Raw genomic sequence first — 15,765 nt, 5'->3', positions numbered from 1 at the left:
GGCCCTTTCCATTCATGCAAATTTGAAATCACACATTCAACATTGCCTTGCCTATAAATACATTGCATTGAAACTTCATTTCTTCAACCTGAAGGCGCTTGAACCTCTGCTGAATTGAATCCACACCCTCATACCAAAGGAACTCTCTCTTTTCTCTAAAAATTTTAAATCTAGAATTCAGTTTCCTCGACTGTTTTCTTAGATCTAAAAGTTCCTAGACCTCTTCACATTGATCCATAGAGCTTTCTGTTTGCAAAAGGACTCAAGGATCTTGACTCAATTCTTCACAATTCAAAGGTTTTCCTCAACTGCATTTTGCTTCGAATAAGCTCATATATTGTTCCATTTGCCTTGTTATTATGTGATCTGAAGTCCTCTGCATAGAGGCAACATCATTGTGCTTTCAATTTTTGAAAATCATTGAGTTCACTTGAACACCACAAAACTTCCATCTCTGATTTCTCTCAATCTAGAGATCTATAGTGGAATTGAGTGGCATAGGAGTGATGTACATCACTCCACCTTTCGAACGGTACCTAGATCGTGCATTTTGGTTGATGTTTTAATTTCTGCAAATTCTGGTTTGGCCGGAGAAGACGGTGGCGCTGGCCACCGTCTGGTCTCCAGATTGAATCGTGACCGTGGATTTCCTTTTCCAGATTTAATCATGGCTGTCCAATCTTATGACTTATTTTAATACGCCATGTGATTCAGTTGACTGAGGAACACGTTGGGCGCGCGCTTGTGGACTCTTGGATCTGCCAGCTCAATTAATGAGCTCAGATCCAATGGCTCACGCTTTTCCATCTTTTTTATTTCTGTTTTTTATTTCCATTTTATTTTTTAATTCCATTTCATTTTCTAAAATTCATATCTCTCTCATTATTGGTCTAAAAATTATGGGACCAATTGCATTATTTCTCTTTTAATTTCTAGTTTCTAAAAATGATTTTTAATATTTTTTTATTTTATCATTTGCTATTTTTTAGTAATTTTCTCTTTTCTGGTTAATTTTAATTCATTTTAAATAGTTTTTGATATATTCAAAAAATACAAAAATATTTTCTCAACCTCTTTGAATGATGATAGATCTATGAAAAATATTTTCATCAATTTATTAATTGATTTGAGATTTATTTGAGATTTTAATTCAATTAGGTTATTTTGATGCATTTTTAATTGATTAAAAATAGTTTCTGACTTTTAAAAATGCTGAAATTTTTTGTCAAACTTTGTTTGACCTTGTTGAACTTGGGATAATTCACTTGGACTTTTCAAAGTTGATTTGAAGTGAATTTGAAGTTTGACCTTTCTTTATTATTTTAATTCAAGTTTTATTTTAAATATTAAAAATGCCAAAAATATTTGACTTGTTTCTTGACTTCTAATCTTCATTTTGCTTCTGTTTTCTATTGTTTGACCTTGATCTTCTCTATCTTTGGTCATAGCTTGTTGATTATCTCATACCATTTCATTTAATGCACTTTAATTCTTTATCTTCTTCTTCTCCTTCTTCTTTTTCTTTTTGATCAATGAGTTAAAGATTGGTGGTTAGCATTGATTAGGGAGGTTTAATCTTCCTTTATTCAAATCTAATTCATCTTGATCATGGATCAAATGAATGGCTTTGCATTAAGGATAGATTGCTTCTTAAATCATGCAAAGGACCTAAATCAATATAAGATCATTTCTCATCTTCTTTTTGGCATGGCAAGTTGTTGGAGTTTGATTCACTAATCAAGACCTCTAACTTGTGTTGTTGCCTACATTATTATTGACCGGCCTCAGATAGTTGTGACTTCTACATAAGTCCAATTACGATTGCTTAACATATCGCTAAATTTGCCTTATGGCACACTAACTACTAACACTAACAATTGACCATTAACATTTACTTCTTGCTCTTTACATTTATGCAATTTACTATTCTTATCCATATTATTCATTTGCTTTTATCCTTTGCTCACTTGAGCACATGTTTATGTTAATGCAATTTGCCTTTTGCTCACTTGAGCACATAATTGTGTATATATCTTTGTGCTTGTGTTTTGTTTTGATTGTTGTGGACCAAATGAAAAGAAATGGACAAATGGACTTAGTTTCTAGGACTTCCCCTATGCAAATTGGAGTAAAAGGACCCTAATGTTGAAGATGGATTAGAAGGACCAAACCTCTAAACTCACTCTTGTCCATTCTTGATTTACTTCATGAAACTTTTGATGTGTGTGCTTTTGTGCTAGGGGATCCTATGAGAGCTCAAATTGAAGAACCATTGCCATGTTCATCCCAAGTGAAAGATACAAGATACATTGGGGATCTCCTAAGCAGCTTTTTGATTATGTTGATTGCTTGAGCTTACTTATTTTGCTTGCTTATTCCAAAGGATGGGAGCTACTTGGATCATCAATATGATCTCAAGAGAGGAACTCCATTTGTGGTCTTGTTTCTTATCCCTTACCTCTTGTATGATTAGGACTTTAGCCCTTCTTCTTCTTCCTTCCACTCTAACCCAAGCCAAAACTTTTTGTGCAAACATTTAACACTTCTTTTCAAACATTAGAAACCTAAGCCTTATGCTTTTGATTTTCAAACTTTCTTTTCATAACACTTATTTTGAATTGAACTTCTAAGTCAACTTTGACCATATTTTGTAAATACTTTTCATTGGTAAATATAACTCATTCAAATACTTTTGTGGTTTCAATGGCCACTCTCTTAATCAAAACTTTTCATAACCTTTAGCTATTAGGTTTAAGTTATACTTGAGGTAGATGTAATACTCACCTATATCCTTAGTGATGGACAATGAGTCTTCCATGCTTATTATAGGGTTTACCCCTCACTAGCATGTTGAAGCTATCCTCACATGGTGGATTTGTGGTTTTAGGTTGAGTTTTCTCCCTTGGATAACAAGAGACCTTAAGGCTTTTGGACCAATCAATTCACCAACTCATTTTGAGATTTTTACCCCGAACTACGAGGTTTTGATCCTAATCTTTTTTAAGATGGTACGTAGGCAATGGGTATATCCATCTAAACACAAATTGTAAATAAACTTGTATATTCTCTTCTCATCTCTTCAATCATGTTTGCACAAACTAATTTTCACAAAATACCAACCTTACAACAAATGTGAAAAGGGCTCCCTAGGAGTACCTAGGATGTTTTAGGTGCTTAGAACCTTCCCATTGCATAACCAACCCCCTTACCCAGATCTCTGACATTTTTACTAGTTTTTGATTCGATAAAACTTTTAGGTTTTTGTTCGCTTTCTAACCATTCCTTTGGATAAATAGAAGTGCGGTGGCGACTCGACTTGTATGGTTTACCTTGGATTTAGTCAATATCTCTAATGGCAACGAATACCCCGCTACAGTTCCCATGTTACCATTCTGTTGGTACCCGTTATACTTTTCATCACTCTCAATCTCTCTCTTTATTCTCGTGTTTACACGAACTACGAATGTTCTTACTTTCTCATTGCATAGTGAGAATACGTAGGCACGAGGATGCGAATCCTCCGCGAGCATACTTATTTATTCCTCCTTCCTCCTTAGATATTCATTTATATCTTTCATGATATAGTATCTACTTTCAATCATAAACCGCTCACCCCAGTGATATACCGTTTCTTTGAAACCAAATACAGTTTTCTTTAGAATTCCATATATATCCTTTTAGAACGATATAACGGCAGTCCACATTTGTACCTAGAGTTGTTTGGCTCGTACCCAGACATTTTATTCCTTCTTCTTCGGCCAATAAGATTGTTTCCCTCTATGGTACAAATTCTATTTCTCCTATTGATTCCAATGTATACTTTGACCTTTGGTTTCAAATTACACCTATTCAGTCATTTGTTACCAAATCCTTCAATTCTATGACTTTGGTCATTCATTCCATTCATCTCCGTGATGCATTCATATACTACCTTCATTCACTCCACGTGATATACCCTATTTTGAGTCAAATATATTATCTCTTTGAGCTCCATCTTGTGTCAGCTTGTGAACCAAAAGTTGTCTGGCTCGTACCCAAACACTTAATTCTCCTTGTTTTCGACTATACCATATAGTGACAGATGCTTCTGGCTAGTCCACATATTGGTCAACGCCAGTTTTACTCTTGGGTTTAGATTTCTTCCCTTGTTAGAGTTCAAATCATACAATCCTTTGATTCAGATCATAATTTGATCACAACTTCTTTTCATCTCCCACCACTAGTTCTATGAACTACGGAGCTCTGAATTCCTTATTGCACTATAAGGATACGTAGGCATGAGGGCCCTAATCCTCACCGAGCACTTTATCTATTTCTATTCTTTCGCGAGTAATCTTTAGATATCACACCCATTCGAGCAAGAACAATCAAAACGGTTCCCATGGAGTACCATGGATGTTAGGGGTGTTAATACCTTCCCCTTGCATAACCGACTTCCTTACCTAGCATATCTCTTTCCCCCAGATTTTATCAATATTTTCTGTTTTCTTCGAAAATAAATAAAGTTTGATGGCGACTCTGTTGTATGTTCGAGCGGGCGATGCGTTCGGGTATATTTCCGCTAGCTTCAGATGGTCTGGTAGTTTCTCAACAGAAATATGTTATGGATATTTTGGAAGAAACTTGTTTGATGAACGTTAAACCAATTGATATTCCTATGGACCTAAGTGTTAAACACATATCCAATTAGAATGAGTCTCTATCTAATTCAAGGAGATATAGGAGATTTGTTGGAAAGTTAAATTATCTCACAGTCACACGTTAAGACATTTCTTTTGTAGTAAGTGTGGTAAACCAATTCTTAAATTCTCCTTGTCAAGAACACATGAAAGTTGTTATCCAAATTTTGAGATACATAAAAGGTACTCCAGGAAAATGACTCATTTATGACGATAAATGACATACTTAAATAGTTAGATATTATGATACTGATTGGGCAGACTTGCTGATTAAAAAGGAAGAAATAAAATGTACTTGCAAGATCAAGCGCTAAGACAAAATAAAGAGCTATGGCACTGGTAACACGTGAGCTTGTTTGGTTGAAGTAACTGTTCAAAGAATTTCAATTTAAAGTTGCATTACATATTGTTTCGAATCTATTTTTACAAGAGGACCAAACATATCGAAATGGTCTGTCATTTTGTAGAGACGAGATTGAAACAAGCAACATTGTCATAAATTTCATCAACTCTAATGATCAATTAATAGATATGTTTACAAAATATCCTAAAATTAATATATATATATATATATATATATATATATATATATATATATATATATATATATATATATATATATATATATATATTATATATATATATATATATATATATTATATATATATATATATATATATATATATATATATATATATATATATATATATATATATATATATATATATATATATATGGCAAACTTGATAGAGTTGACTTATATACTTAAATTTGAGGAGTGTTAATATTTATATATATATATATAATATTTCTTTTAGAATATAATACACTGAAACAAATTCCTTATGTAATTAATACTATAAACCGTAAATTACCTTCTATAATACAAATTAAACTCTAATATAACCCTCCCTAATGCTATTATAAGACACAGTTTTATTCAAATACCTCTTATTCTCTCTCGTAAATTTGAAAGATTATCTAGTAGTGATCACAGCACTGAAGAGTTACTGGTTGCAAACATTTCTTGTCATTCTCTCGTATTTCAACAAATTTGAAAGATTATCTAATAGTGATCACAGCACTGAGAGTTACTGGTTGCAAACATTCCTTGTTTCATTACCGTTTGTAACCTATTGTTACGAATCACAAAATACTTTCTCGCCGCAGACTAATAAAATAACATTGTTACTCACTATTGAGAAATTCCACATCAGTCATCGCAGATATTGTCAGGCAAAAGAAGGGAGTCAATATGTTTTGGGTGAAAACTCATGTCATTTAATATTTACTCAAATTGTTATGCAAACCCCATTCCAATGGTCCAAAATTAACAGACTTAGTACAATATGAACCTTTTCATTGGGGCAATTCAATCTAATTCCTTCACTGGCTTTACAAACAAGTTGCTTTTGCACTTCCTGACAGAAAGGAAATGAGCGAAAATGAAGAATAGAGATTAACTAAAATTCCTAGTGTGTTAATGTCAACAAGTTCTCACAAGAGTATAGCTTCTATATTACTGTGTAAGTAGCACATTCATACTGATACATAGCTCATTGATGGTGATGCCATAAAGCGAGATGTGGTTGTACGAAAAGATCTCTCAAGTGGATCAAATTCGGTGCCATCTACTACACCACCAGCGCTCTTTGACATGCTGAGCTTTTGCATAAAAGATACAAGAGAGTCCACTATTTCAGACATTGGAGGCCGGAATTCCTTTACAGGCTGTGTCAAAGATACAATTCATTTGCAAACCCAAGTAGAGGGGTTAATAAATTCATTTTGAAGTATCAAAGTAGTAAACAAGAGAGAATCATGATTGATATTTAAGAGGTAAGTAATACCTGAGTACATAATGAGATGATATCAGCATAACGAGAAAGAGCCTTTGATGAAAATGTTCTTTTAATTGCCGGATCCACCATTTGCTCCAAACTCTCGCTATCATGAAGCCTCGATGAAGCCCAATTTGCTAGATATTGCTCTTCCTTTGGCATAAAACTGTGTTGCAAGAATACAGAATACTTCAACAACCCTGGATGAGGAAACAATGGAAATTGCAGCAAGATGGACCAAAATGATACCTTTCGAATGGTTTTCTTCCTGATAACAGCTCCAAAAGCAACACCCCAAAGGCAAAGACATCACTCTTTGTGTTGCTAATTCCCGGTTGGCCATGGTCAGGTGAATTGTACCCAGTATCTCTGATAGAAATCTCAGAAGCCTGTTCTTAACAGACCATAGTCAGTGACCCTATCTACCTCCATCGTATAGTTAGATTATTATCCAATTTCTGATTCATTTTGCAATTGTCTTTATAACTAGTCAGTAGACAGAGGAACTTATACTATTTTCAGTCAATTATCTCAGAAGCAGCTTTCAGCTAGACTAGTGCAATATAAGTAACAAGAACAATGGACAAATAACATTATCTTGATTCTGTAACTGTGGCTCAAACAAATTTATTGCAAAATTACCCGAATTTTAGCTGTAGTGTTGGTCAGTGGTTTTAAAATAGCCAAGCCACAGTCAGAAACACGAGGAATCAGATTTTCGTCTAGTAAAATATTGGCAGCTTTCAAGTTGCCATGGGCGACAGGAGGGGAGAATGTGGAGTGCAGATAGCTGCAAATATTTTTGTCTGTCACGTTTAAGAGTTGCGGCAAGAAACAAATTGAAGTAACAAATTGGAACTTACTCCAGAGCTTGTGCAACACCTAGAGAAATTCGGAGACGGAGGCCCCAGGATAAAGGTTTGTATGCTGCACTGTGTAGAGCATTGTCTAGGGTTAAATTTCTGACATAATCATAGACAAGAAGATGTTGGCCGTGCTCCAAACAGTAACCTTTAAGTGCAACAATATTGGGGTGCTTCAGACGGGAAGCTGTACAAACCACATCTAAGAACTTTTCCTCTTCACTGAAAGATAAGCCTGCCATTTGGATGTTCTTCACAGCCAAAACCTTTACAAAAGAAGAAATAAGTTGTAAATTAAAAGCAATACTTTTGAAATCTTAACTAGCTTTACTGTTTAAAATTACACCTTGTTATCTGGTAACTCAGCTGTATAAACAGGGCCAAGAGAGCCTACTCCCAGAAGGTTGTCTTCGCTGAAGCTGTTAGTGACCAACTGAACCTCAGCTACTGTGTAAACCTTCGTCCTTCCAGTGAATTTGTCTCTTTCAGAAAAACTTCTTCTAGACGTTTCCCCCTTTCTTTTATGGTTCTGGGAAGGTAACCGCCTTGGATTCAAAAGGGATGCAGCATTGAAAGGTGGGATTTGCAGCATATCATCTTGTGCCGCATAAGAGACCTCTATTCACCATTACAAATCAAGAGGTGAAGAAATCATGGATAAACATGGAAATGAATTAACAGAAAAAAGTAAATGAAATGGCATCCTGACATATACACAATGAAGAAATGGATTGAAATTGACATATATATGAAACATTTGAAAAGGGGTTTGTGAAATAATTTTTTGAAAACTGGTAATGTATCTCAAAAGGATTCATGCTTAGGTGCATATTTATTTTATACCACTTCACGTTAAGCAACTCAGTTTTCACTCCTATCAAGGACCCAAAAGTTTTCAGCTGGTTGTCACATAAGAAGTAATTTTAATGTTAAATCTATTTAAGGAATGGACAAAGATTTTTGACTAAAAATGCCTAACCTTTGGCTGCACTGATTGGACGAGAAGGAAATGGATGAGAAGGAAATGGATGTGAAGGAAATGAATGAGTAGAAAATGGACTATGGTAGTTGCTTTCGAAGACTAAGTTCTTCAATTTTTGGGTGTGAAGTTTATTCACACGGATCACAATGAAGAGCGCCAATCCTGTTACCAATAATGTTCCCCCACCAACAATAAAAGCTATTCCTCCATAGCCCATTGTTTTCTCCTTGTTTTTTCTTACTTTAGAAGGAGCATAATTCTCGATGGCATTTGCTTGGGTTATGGGTGGGCGACTAGTATTCTGTTCAATTGGTACAGCGTCCAAAGGAAATCCCCAAGGAGGAGTGCCGTCCACTGCATGGAACATATTGCTACCAATCCTAATGGAAAGTGCAGGGTAATTTTTTGTGTTCGTGATTTCATATCCAACAAATAAACTGCATGTGATCAAGAATACTAACCATAAGTTTGGTATGGACTGAAAGTGTTGTGGAAGAATGCCACTAAACAGGTTTTCTTGAATGTTCCTGACAAAACAAATAACTTAGAAAATAATGGTAGTGTATGTAAATGTGAAAAATAAATGAGTAGAAGCTCCACCAAATAAATGCGTAGACATAACCTACAAATAAATGAGTGGAAGGTCCCCCAGGTACGTGACTGATCCAGTAAATCTGTTATTCTGCAGGAACCTGCAAATAGGTATCACATTACAGATACAACTAGCATGACCCTTGATGTAGTTGTAGTAATTGTAAAAGTTCTGTCTAAGAATAAGACGGATTACAAATCAAGTAAAGGAAGCAGGGTGAGGGGTGTATGAAAGAAGAAACTTACAATTTCTCAAGGTTCATCAAGGAACCAAATGAACTTGGCAGATCTCCAGTGAAATTATTGTAAGAAAGGTCCCTGATGAAAAGAAGAAATCATCATGTGACTTGGAAGACTAAGATTTGTTCAAAATAGTTAAAACATCTACATTTTTTTATTCACTTTCTCATGATGCGATCTAATTTTCATTGTATTTTGTCTAATCAGAATGCTTCCCACAAGGTGACAGATCATTTATTTTCTTTTCCAAATTAGCATCCTTTTCTTGCTTCTCAAGTCTAAACTATCCAATGCATTTCCAACAAAAAGGGATGATTATGTTTGTGCTATCTGGATTTCGCCATGTTTTATATATTATGGCATAATATATACACACATACTACTCTTTCCATTATGACTGATTAAAAATTGTGAAGGTTTAGATTGGCTTCATTTTTTGCTCTTACCTATCCCGAAAATTCAAAAAATTGGCAATGCACAGAAAACACAATTCTGTGGAAATGGTTTAGGTTAAGTGCCTAACATAGCTTAATCATTGGTGAAGTCTTTCATTTATTAGCATTGAAATTCTAAAAGCAAAAGACTCAAGTGAAGAAGACATACATTTCCTTGAGATTATCTAAGCCAGTGAACACATTGCCAATTGGTCCATACAAGAAATTGTGGCTTAAATTCCTGCAAGACAAAAGTGTTAATTTCACTGCCATTTTCAAAATTCAATAATTATATCATACTCAAATGTGATAAGAAAATTTGAAGCAGCTCCCCTTTCAAGCTTGGAATCAAATCAATATGAATGTAACTCACAAATGTCTTAGTTTTTTCATGTTTGATAATGAATGAGGGATATTTTGGCTCAAATAGTTGCAAGCCATGTTTCTGCCATAAAGAAGGATCATCAGAAAAAACTCACTGCTATAGCTTCCGGTAAAATCAAAATCATCAGAAAAGTAGGCTTACATATGTGTGGCATTTGGAGGTAATTCGTATGGTATTTCACCCATTATGCTGTTGGAACTGATATCACTAAAAAACCAGAACGGAATTAAAGTTAACCAATCAGAACGGGAAGTAAATCATCTCTTGACAATATAGTAAACCAACCATCCCGATAAGAGCTTCAAACATAAAACGACTTACAATATCTTCAAATTTTGTAGATTATACAGCGAGGATCCAAGATATCCGGTAAGGTTCAATCCTTGAATTTTGCTGCAGGAGGACCGACAGGGCAAGTATAAGGTTTCTTAGTTGCATTATAGGGGATAGTGATATTATCTAACCAGAAAAAATCATAATTTTTGAAGTGATATAGTATAGTTAGAGCCTAGGTGCATTTGAAGTGGTATATCATTTACGATCACTATTTAAAATCTTGATTATCAGTAGAATATGTGCATTTACAGATGTATAACTGAGGAGTCAGAACAAGCTACTCCTGTCCAATACTCCTCACAAGGATCACCACCGTTCCATCCGTGTAGCCCTTGAGGGTTGTTTAAGCTCCTGTATAGATCCTGGAGGGCTGTAACTGTTTATAAAAGAATTGCAAATAATATTTAGTTTAGTTAGAGCATAAAAGTGATATATATGCTTCAAGTGTGATCTATAACAAAATTAGTTCAATTTAATTTGAAGTGAAGCATGGAATTTTTTTGTTTTTCTCAGGTTCAAATCTAACCCTCATAAATACATGAATTTTCTAAATCAACCACATCTTCAATTTATCTCTATATCAATTTAGCATTACTGACAAAATCAGCTACTTGCTTGCCTACATTAGCACGGACACCGGAAACACGACACTGACACGTCGATGTCAATAGTAATTTGAAAAGATAAATAAATTAAACATAATAACAAGTATCGGTGTCGATTTTGCACACACTGAAACAAACACACATTTTTTTAAACGTGTCGGTGCTACATATCTAAATAACCCTAATAGCATATTGTTCTTCAATGTTATCTTGAAAGTGGATTTAATTCAAAGATATCGCAAAACCTAGTTCTGAAGTGCAGCCACAATAAAAAGTTTTAGAAATCCTCTGCAATTTCGGCCGTATTTTTCTGCATTTTTCCGCAATATGTTTACTGAACAACTGCAACCGATTGCAATTTAGAAATCATGAAGCAAAGCTATATATTCAGTTGATTTTGCATGCACACACCATATCTATTTTGAAAGCAACTAACTATCCAAACGCAAATCTATGGAAAAAATGAAATAGTTACCGTCAAATGGATTGGTGAATGCGAAGCCGTAAGAAATCAAAGTTGCTGAGAACACAAGGAAGACGAGATTCACGTAACGAATCATTTTCTTCTTTGTTTTCTTGTTGTATACTTGATTGAAACTCTTGTTTTCTCTCAATTTTCCTCAAAAACGAAACTGAATCGAATAGAATCGATGAAGACCAAGAGAGAAACGAATTCACGATTACAAAGAGAAATGTAATCTCCGTGAGGCTCTTCTCTCTGAGTGTTTCTTGAACTTTTTGAAAACTGAAGCTTGATTCGTTATGGGTAGTTTGTTTTGGCGCGCTATGTCTAACGGATAGGTGGAGCAATCACATGCATTCGGGTCTATACAGGAATACGTGCTCCCCAACACTTTGGGATGGGATGAAGGGTGATGATTGCAAGTTGATGTGATTTGATAATAAAGTCAATGTGGGATTTTATACTCGATATATATTTATAATATATTTATGGTACTTAATGTTTTCACTATATTGTGTTTATGAAATTAAAGAAAGTACACTGATGATTATGTAAGGTAGTTTTATACTGTAATATAATATAAATTTATTAATATATAATATCATCAATGTAATTTTAAAATTAAAATGTAATGTAGAAACATCATTAATTGATGATGTAAAGTTATTTTACATTGTTAGTATATATTCTTTTTTTTCAATGCTGATTTCTAATGATTATAATTTAATATTTATTTTAAAAAATATTTATTTAAAATTAAAATTTCAAATTATATTATATATGGATTACATGATTATTTCATATATTCTGTTTTTATGTGTAATATGCATAAGCAAATTCAATTAAATTTTTATTTGTTTATATAATATTGAAACATATTTAAAGATTTCATTTAAAAAAAATTATATTCAAATATATTTAAATATTTAATTTTTTAAATAATATTCAAACATATTTAAATATTTTATTTTTTAATAATATTCAATTTTCTATAATTTTAAATATTTTAAATGGTTTATAATTTTTAATTTGTATGAACTTTTATATGAAACTGTTTTTAAAATGTCTCAAGAGTTCTATTACGACAAAAAAAGTAATATTTAAAGTTTAATGGAGATACATTTATATGATAATTTTTTAATATTGTCGTCTAATATATATATATATATATATATATATATATATATATATATATATATATATATATATATATATATATATATATATATATATATATATATATATATATATATATATATATATATATATATATATATCATTCTACCATATCATATAAATAATTTAAAAATTCCCGTTTGACGTGGCGGGATACAAGATCGTCATTAGTTGACGATGTTTAATTTACATTGTCAATACATCATCCATTTTCTCTAACATTTAAGTGGGAAACTTCTTCAAACTTTGTTTTTTGTTTTAATACATATAGACTAACATTGCAAAATAATCATGAAACATATATATATATATATATATATATATATATATATATATATATATATATATATATATATATATATATATATATATATATATATATATATATATATATATATATATATATATATATTATATATATATATATATATATATATATATATATATATATATATATATATATATATATATCATTCTACCATATCATATAAATAATTTAAAAATTCCCGTTTGACGTGGCGGGATACAAGATCGTCATTAGTTGACGATGTTTAATTTACATTGTCGATACATCATCCATTTTCTCTAACATTTAAGTGGGAAACTTCTTCAAACTTTGTTTTGATGTTTTAATACATACTGACTAACATTGCAAAATAATCTATATATATATATATATATATATATATATATATATATATATATATATATATATATGGAATTTTTTAATGCACCATATATGTTAGTTACGCACAATGCGAAAATACTAAAATGTCATTGAGATTCCGAGGATGCATCTCCGGACGCACCATGCATCAATGTTATGAATGAGTGTTACCATATATGTGAAGGTGAGAAAATATACAAGGGGAGGGGGGTGAATTGTGTATGTGGGTTTACTTCTTTTTCTTAAACCTGTTTCAGAACCTAAGATGTCAAGCACAGATTCCGATCCAAGTAAGAGTCTGAATCAGACCAAAGTCTGACTTTAGAGTTTGTTGCAAAGCGGAATGTAAAAACAGAAGTAAACAGAGGCACACATGATATATCCTGGTTCCTCCCAATCTGAGTGTAGTCCAGTCCCCTTGCAGCACAAGAAATTTTCACTATAATCAACAAATTACATTTTGCTCAATCAAACTAGAAAGAGACTTCTGCTCAAACCCTTAAGCAAGAGACATTCTTGCCTAAACAACTTGTTAAGGACTTCCTGCTCGATCCCATAAAAAGATACTTCTTGCTCAACCATACTCGATTGGGACTTCCTGTTCTGCCCTCAAACATGCAACTTCAATGCTCAATCACACTGATCAAGACTTCCTTGCTTTATCCTCAAGCATGAGTGGCATACCCCAAAAATTACCCATCATTTTTCCTAAAAAAAAAAAAAAAAAAAAAGAAAAAAAAAAAAAGAAGAAAAATTAATTAATTAATTAATTAATTAATTAATTAATTAATTAAATAATTAAAATAAATAAATAAATAAAATATAAAAAATTATTTTGGACTTGGGTCTCCCTCATTCCAAGCCCATTACCCACGAAATTAGTCTATAAATACTGAAGTTTCAGTAGGGGGAGTTAGACTTGGAGTTTACACTGGGAGATTCACTGGAGAAAGAAGGAAGAGAAGCAAAACACTCTGAGGTTTCCTTGGAACAAAACCTTGAGGAAAAAGAAAGAGAGAGAACAGAGAATGACGGATAGAAACTTTGGCATAGGAACCCTGCCTACCCGGAGAATTCAGAGTAAAGAAACCCTGAAGGCAGCCCATCTGCACCGAAGTCATCGCCGTCCAATTCCCGCTGCCTAACTTATTCCGATACTACAAGTGGTCAATCCCTTCAACCTTGAATTGGCAAACAGGTTTGCGTATCTCTATTGTTTATACTTTCAATTGGCCATATCTACATATATAATGTATCATGATTAAATGTTGATATATAATTTGCTTTCGTATGGGAATCTAAATATGCCTGAATACCCTGAATGTTTGACCATGTTATTCCTGTGATAAAATGCCATAAAATTCAAAGTTCCTAACATGGGGCTGTTTTCAAATTCAAAATCCGTGGCCTTCGCTAGGCGAGGCAGAGGCGAACGAGACAGTAGCTGACTTTTCTATTCTGTTTTTTTTTTTATGTTTTATCATAGCCATGCATTATTCACCCTATCCTATTTATTGTTGTGATATTTCTCCGGTGTAATCTTCGATTGCACCCTGATTTGGTGTTCTGACATGTTTCTTTTTTTTGAGTTTCGTAAAGGTTCACATATCCCAGGAAAAGGTTATTGGCTAGGTATTCCACTTTATTTGTGGGATACCCTTGTGGAGTTTCACCCTAAATTAATTTTTAATGTATTAATTTCTAATGTATTAATTTTTTAATATATTATTTTTAATAATTTTAATGTGGAGTTTCATCCTAATTATATAATTAATTGTAAAACTTTGCCTTTGAATAAGTGATCTTGGACCTCTCTTTGTTGCCTTACGATTACGATATTACGGTCATGTCCCGCGAACGTGGGGATACCCTTAGCAAAGACCCTTCGGTTAAATCATCATAAAATAAATTATAGTCCCTCGGATGTTGCCTTCGAGTATACAACTTTGTCCCTCGATGACCCTCCGATGTTGCCTATGGCTAAATGATGATAGTCCCTTCGAATGCTAAGGTATCCTCATAACTGTTGCCTTCAATGACCAAGCGATGACCCTACGATGACCCTTTTACATCCAAAGGATAAAACTACTTATTTCTCAATAATAAGGACAGTTTTACCCTCATAAGGATAGGAAATGCCCGTAAAGACCTTGGGTCGGTATAACTCTTAATTGCTGGCTCACAACCTAAAACATTTTTTCACACCTCACACCTTTCAAAATACCTTCAGAAAATCACCATTTGTTATACACTCATACTAGAATCATTACCGAGTTATATTTTTCTAAACAATTTTCAAAACTAAACGAGATAATCACTTTGTATACATTCATACAAGAATCATTACAAAGTTAAATTCTCTTTTCAAAACAATTTTTCTAAACAATTCACAAACACTTTTTTTTTAAAAATAATATAAGTGATCGAGCAATTAAGAGCCCATGGATAACCATGGATACAAAGGGTGCTAACACCTTCCCTTTGTATAATGTACCTCCCGAAC

The 15,765-nt window shown here is 33.1% G+C and overlaps 1 protein-coding gene across 1 annotated transcript; it reads right to left on the bottom strand.

Moving 5' to 3' along the window:
- Positions 1–6,023: 6,023 nt before the first annotated feature.
- Positions 6,024–11,711, bottom strand: LOC127092853 (protein STRUBBELIG-RECEPTOR FAMILY 2). Its single transcript, XM_051031745.1, has 16 exons — positions 11,432–11,711; positions 10,601–10,727; positions 10,337–10,408; positions 10,157–10,222; positions 10,004–10,075; positions 9,800–9,871; positions 9,203–9,274; positions 8,992–9,057; positions 8,827–8,892; positions 8,363–8,745; positions 7,730–8,001; positions 7,384–7,649; positions 7,163–7,310; positions 6,770–6,909; positions 6,530–6,686; positions 6,024–6,410 (listed from the first exon to the last, which is right to left on the bottom strand). The coding sequence occupies exons 1-16, from the start codon at positions 11,514–11,516 to the stop codon at positions 6,219–6,221; spliced, it is 2,256 nt and encodes a 751-aa protein (XP_050887702.1). The 5' UTR covers positions 11,517–11,711; the 3' UTR covers positions 6,024–6,218.
- Positions 11,712–15,765: the final 4,054 nt, after the last annotated feature.

Source organism: Lathyrus oleraceus, chromosome 6 (assembly GCF_024323335.1).
Source record: "Lathyrus oleraceus cultivar Zhongwan6 chromosome 6, CAAS_Psat_ZW6_1.0, whole genome shotgun sequence".
NCBI classification, from domain to species: Eukaryota; Viridiplantae; Streptophyta; class Magnoliopsida; order Fabales; family Fabaceae; genus Lathyrus; species Lathyrus oleraceus.
This window is presented reverse-complemented; position numbering and strand designations above follow the sequence as displayed.

What these genes read in the sequence shown, in the direction of transcription:
- LOC127092853 (XM_051031745.1), bottom strand. Translation starts at nt 11,516, where the DNA reads ATGATTCGTTACGTGAATCTCGTCTTCCTTGTGTTCTCAGCAACTTTG. An exon ending in ATTCACCAATCCATTTGACG is followed by an intron (nt 10,728 to 11,431) that starts GTAACTATTTCA and finishes TTTTATAAACAG; the next exon opens with TTACAGCCCTCCAGGATCTA. An exon ending in ATGAAAAAACTAAGACATTT is followed by an intron (nt 9,872 to 10,003) that starts GTGAGTTACATT and finishes TTTGTCTTGCAG; the next exon opens with GAATTTAAGCCACAATTTCT.